The 6,317-nt window shown below is 44.6% G+C and overlaps 1 protein-coding gene across 1 annotated transcript; it reads left to right on the plus strand.

The window, feature by feature from the left end:
* Nucleotides 1–1,904: 1,904 nt before the first annotated feature.
* Nucleotides 1,905–3,243, plus strand: LOC139754413 (uncharacterized; the record flags this gene model as incomplete). The annotated part of the gene is made up of 3 exons (XM_071671691.1): nucleotides 1,905–1,921; nucleotides 2,208–2,326; nucleotides 2,622–3,243. Coding segments are annotated over 3 exons (654 nt in total), but the record flags the coding sequence as incomplete, so codon positions are not given.
* Nucleotides 3,244–6,317: the final 3,074 nt, after the last annotated feature.

Here is a 6,317-nt window from a genome sequence, read left to right on the forward strand (position 1 = left end):
GTGTACATGGATGAATGGGTGTAGGTGTCAAGTGTACATGGATGAATGGGTGTAGGTGTCAAGTGTACATGGATGAATGGGTGTAGGTGTCAAGTGTACATGGATGAATGGGTGTAGGTGTCAAGTGTACATGGATGAATGGGTGTAGGTGTCAAGTGTACATGGATGAATGGGTGTAGGTGTCAAGTGTACATGGATGAATGGGTGTAGGTGTCAAGTGTACATGGATGAATGGGTGTAGGTGTCAAGTGTACATGGATGAATGGGTGTAGGTGTCAAGTGTACATGGATGAATGGGTGTAGGTGTCAAGTGTACATGGATGAATGGGTGTAGGTGTCAAGTGTACATGGATGAATGGGTGTAGGTGTCAAGTGTACATGGATGAATGGGTGTAGGTGTCAAGTGTACATGGATGAATGGGTGTAGGTGTCAAGTGTACATGGATGAATGGGTGTAGGTGTCAAGTGTACATGGATGAATGGGTGTAGGTGTCAAGTGTACATGGATGAATGGGTGTAGGTGTCAAGTGTACATGGATGAATGGGTGTAGGTGTCAAGTGTACATGGATGAATGGGTGTAGGTGTCAAGTGTACATGGATGAATGGGTGTAGGTGTCAAGTGTACATGGATGAATGGGTGTAGGTGTCAAGTGTACATGGATGAATGGGTGTAGGTGTCAAGTGTACATGGATGAATGGGTGTAGGTGTCAAGTGTACATGGATGAATGGGTGTAGGTGTCAAGTGTACATGGATGAATGGGTGTAGGTGTCAAGTGTACATGGATGAATGGGTGTAGGTGTCAAGTGTACATGGATGAATGGGTGTAGGTGTCAAGTGTACATGGATGAATGGGTGTAGGTGTCAAGTGTACATGGATGAATGGGTGTAGGTGTCAAGTGTACATGGATGAATGGGTGTAGGTGTCAAGTGTACATGGATGAATGGGTGTAGTGTCAAGTGTACATGGATGAATGGGTGTAGGTGTCAAGTGTACATGGATGAATGGGTGTAGGTGTCAAGTGTACATGGATGAATGGGTGTAGGTGTCAAGTGTACATGGATGAATGGGTGTAGGTGTCAAGTGTACATGGATGAATGGGTGTAGGTGTCAAGTGTACATGGATGAATGAGTGTAGGTGTCAAGTGTACATGCAGGGGTCAGTTTTTTATTCCTAACTTGAGGTAGACGATTAGTTATGGTAGCGGTTTGCACAGAAAGGACCTTGTGCAGTTACAGTGAGCTGAGTGCGGCGCATACTGAGGTGGCATTGTATTGGGGATCTTTGTTTCTTTATGGAGATGCTGATAGACAGATACATAACACAGATATCACTGTCGAGAAAATATTTTGAAGTCGACATGAAATCCTCTCCTTCCTGTCTTAAATCTGATCTACATAGTTTAATACCCGATAATACCTAATCGTTTATATCTGTATCAGTTTACTCTTCTCAAATCTAAATTCCTTTGTGCTTAAGGAAGAAAAGTTGAACAAGAAATAGCAAATACAACTTATGTTGTGAAGGGAAACTATCTCTGCTCAATGTACCAAGATGAAGGACTCAACCAAACAAAGAATTACCCAAACAAACGAGAATTATGTAACAAAGAATCTTATCTCCTCGACCCTGCCATGTCTGGTCTGTTTCATAATACGACTCTCATTTCACGACAAACTCATCCTGGCATGGATGGTCAGCCAGTTCTGGGAGTCACCTATACCGCCAGACCAGACTCCCTCCAAGACAGGGAGACCCTGGGCGTGTCATGAAGAGTGAAGAATGGGTGGGTGGGGATGATCGAGGGCTGGACCTATATAAAGGGTGGCTGGGGGTGGAGGAGTCACAAGAGCGGCGACAGCAGCAGCAGAACCATGTTCCCAGCGGCAGCCCTGACCGGCCTCACCCTCGTTCTCCTGGTAACACACCTCACACGGGCCTCCCGCAACATAAGCCCGGCCTCCCTGGGTCGTGTAGTGTCTATCACGTTCACTTCGACTTTTTCTTCTTCATTTTCTTATTTTTCCTCTTCTTTGTTATTTTTTTTTCTACTTTTTGTGTCATAGATGAACTGTCACTTGACTGTTTCCATCATCATCATTTCAGGTCACTACTGGTATCTTTCTGACATGAGGGGTCTGAATATTTTCTTCAGTTTATTTTCTTTTCAATCTGGAAATACTGTTTATTGTAACATCCTGACAGGTGCGTCCGAGCGTGCAGGCTGTGCGCCCCGGACTGCACAGGTGTGGACCCGGGGACCAGCGTGAGGGACCCCACCGACTGTACCAGGTACTACGTCTGCCTCGACGCCTCAGGCACCGGTAAATGTGATTTCGATTATATTCTTATAAACAAGAAAATGTCGGCCAGTGACATGTAATCACTTTGTTCAGTAGACATAAGACAGAGCAAGAAAGTCATTAAGTGAGACTGTCAAGGATTTGGTTAGGATAACTAGTGCACATTCGGGCAAGGAAGATATCTCCAATTAGGACTAATCATATATATATATATATATATATATATATATATATATATATATATATATATATATATATATATATAGTTCACGTGGCATTCTGAAATGATGATACTAATCACGAGTATATGTTGCAGGTGAGCTGGTGCCGTCCTCTGTTTCCTTGGAATGTCCTGATGGCCAGTACCTCAACGACGCCCACACGGTGCCCCGTTGCGACCCTATCTCTGGCGCCCCACAGGGGTTCTGCTCCAACCTCTGCAACCCCTGCAAGCCTCATTGCACCGACGCCGGTGGGGTTACGCCCCATCCCACCGACTGCTCCACCTACTACGTCTGCCTGGAGAATGGCCACATCCTGGAGGTGGGTTGTCCTAGCGATGTGCCGTTCTTCGACTTCATGTCTGGGGAGTGTTTCGCCGACGACACCTTGTGCTACAGTTACTGCGACCCGTGCCTCCCCCACTGCACCGTGGACGGGGAGCGCATCCCACACCCCAGCGACTGTACCAAGTTCTACCTCTGTAGCCCACCCGAAATAGTGAGCTTCACCTGCCCACACAACCAGGTGTTCAACAGGGAAACTAGCCAGTGTGAGGAGGACGCCGTCTGTGTGGTAGACTGTCCAGACACCACGGACAACCCGCTCATCTGATCAGCTGGCCGGCCTCTCGTATCGTCTCTCGAAATTCCTAACGAACGAGTCGTGCTATAGGTATTTCACGTCGTGTATCATTATGGATTAAACAACCATTTCTACATTGTATATCACTCCCTCTACCCAAGCGTCCACAATGTTACCTGACGCAAGACTGATAATAAACGGATCGCATTCTCACGTACATAACTGACGGTGCCACGGTGACATAAAGATTGTTTTTCCCTTAATTGAAGAGATCTTACAATACTGACAAATGACACTTTAAAGTCGTCCGTCCAGTCCTTCTATACACCTGAGGGATCACACCTGCTACACACCTGCGATGACACAATCCCCTGCCATGACTTGCACACAACTCATCATTATGTAATGGCTGAACAACTGCCATCACTCACCCACTAGCTAATGGACCTGGGCTAATACAATGCCACCCAACCTGACTCCACGCCGGGACTTTAACAGTAACATGCACAGACACACACACAATGATGACGTCACTATGTACACCGGTAGTAGTTCAACTGAGACGTTGATCATCATCGTTAGGATGATGATGCAGTTACGGCTGACACCAGATGGGATCCGTGGCTGACGTAACCGTGGGAATGAACTCTGGCACTCTCCCAGGGGCAGGCAGGCACCACACGAGGGGGTGCCACGTGAGGCACAGTAGGACTAGTGTCGACGGTGGAGGCTACGACACCAAACTGGTGTGGATGTGGGACCGTGAAACTCTCTGATCGATCCAGTTAACTGCTGAGATCAGCAAGGTCCTGTTTTGATCAGTTTCTGCAATATGTGTAGACCCAACACATGCATTACGGTCTTCACGGACAGGTTCCATGGATTTCAAAATGAACACTCCATCCCCCGTTGTCAAGGCAGGGTCGATATGCGTGAATGCCAGGCGCTCCTCTTAATGATAATGGCAGCTGTTGTGTAGGATAATTATTCTCTAATCTACACACATTGAGATGTATACCTGAGGAAGGCAGGGCTACCAGTGTGAGGCCAGACCCACCCCGGAGCATCATGCCGTTGTGACGACACAAACTTGGAGGTCGACCTTGTAGCTGACACGGACGAGAAAAGGAAACAGTTGATAAGTGAGGACATTCTGAAAAATGCATCTTAACAAATCTGAGAGAATCCATAGAACGTCAACACACCCACACACACACACACACACACACACACACGCACACACACACACATACACACACACACACACACACACACACACACACACACACACACACACACATATACACACACACATTTCTCTTAATCACTTATTTCCACAAACCACAAGTCTTTTCACTTCGACAAGATTCATCAGGTTCCGGAAGCAGCGTCGTCCATGGTGTGTGCCTGGCGAAGGAATCGTGTGTTCGTGCACCCACATACATACACACCTGCCCACCCTCCACCTACCTCAACCTTCCCCTTACGTCTTCCTCCTGCTGGACTTGTATGCATCATGAAAGACTAATGATAGTTACGTTACCGGAGAGTGTTTACGCTTAATGGTAACTCCATGATGCTTACGTCACGACCCTGAAACGCACTCAGTCATGTAGGTGGTGTGTGTGTGTGTGTGTGTGTGTGTGTGTGTGTGTGTGTGTGTGTGTGTGTGTGATATATATATATATATATATATATATATATATATATATATATATATATATATATATATAGAGAGAGAGAGAGAGAGAGAGAGAGAGAGAGAGAGAGAGAGAGAGAGAGAGGAATATAATTTTGTCATGTAAGCGACGGATACAGTGTAGGTTCATCATGCAGACAACGGGTGGGTGGAATGTACTTGTGTCACGTGAGCGACTGGTATAATAGAGTTTTATCATGCAGTAATGCTACAGAGAACCAGTGATCCTCGACATCTTTCTGGGTATATTATATCCAAAATGACTTCTTTAACGAGTTTCGAATTATGATATAATGATAAATGTTTCCATACTTATTTCTTATGTTAGCAGAGATCGCATGGGAAGCTGAAGCAGTAATCAAGCCATCCCATTAACGATATATATATATATATATATATATATATTATCTAATCATTATACTTAACCGCCGTCTCCCGCATTACCGAGGTAGCGCAAGGAAACAGACGAGGAATGACCCAACCAACCCACATACACATGTACATACATAAACGCCCACACACGCACATATATATATATACACTTACATTTCAACGTAAGCATACATATGTATATGTACAAAGACATATGCATATATACACCTGTACATATCCATACTTGCTGCCTTCATCCTTTCCCGTCGCCAGGTACTCATTTTATCGACCAACGCCTTGGGGTGAATGAACAGCTGGGCTGACTGTGGACCGATTGCCACAACAAGGATTCGAACCTATACGCTCGACCATGGGCGGCCCGTGAATGCGTCACGGTCAGGAACGCTAACCGCTTCTACTTGGGATTATCTACCAGTCTGTTATCAATCAAACAAAATAAAATCAATGTCTACTTCTGCCACGTCCATAGTGTTTGGTTCGTTCACGAGACTGGCTATGTTGACTTCAAGAGGCAACAGTTACAAAACTGGAGCTTAACAGTTAACGAAAGGATTCTCTCTTTTTTTTGTGTGTGTGTGTTAAGCAGATCACAAAGAATCATGACTCAGTTCGTGAGATCTGGTTCAACTTCAGTGAAACGTGCGTATGAGATTCAGATTCACTTCTCACTCTTCGTAAAACTTTGCCAGCAACGTATGACCTCCTGAAATGATGTAAACAATATGACATTCATGATATTCATCATTTCCCGTCAGCTAAACATGATAACGAATGATGATGGATATTCAACGCTCGATATATATATACATATATTATTATTATTATTATTATTATTATTATTATACTTTGTCGCTGTCTCCCGCGTTTGCGAGGTAGCGCAAGGAAACAGACGAAAGAAATGGCCCAACCCCCCCCCCCCATACACATGTATATACATACGTCCACACACGCAAATATACATACCTATATATATATATATATATATATATATATATATATATATATATATATATATATATATATATATATGTGTGTGTATGTGTGTGTGTGTGTGTGTGTGTGTGTGTGTGTGTGTGTGTGTTTATTCCTAAATCCCCACGGGGAAATGAAACACTA

Source organism: Panulirus ornatus, chromosome 17 (genome assembly GCF_036320965.1).
Source record: "Panulirus ornatus isolate Po-2019 chromosome 17, ASM3632096v1, whole genome shotgun sequence".
Lineage (NCBI taxonomy): Eukaryota > Metazoa > Arthropoda > Malacostraca > Decapoda > Palinuridae > Panulirus > Panulirus ornatus.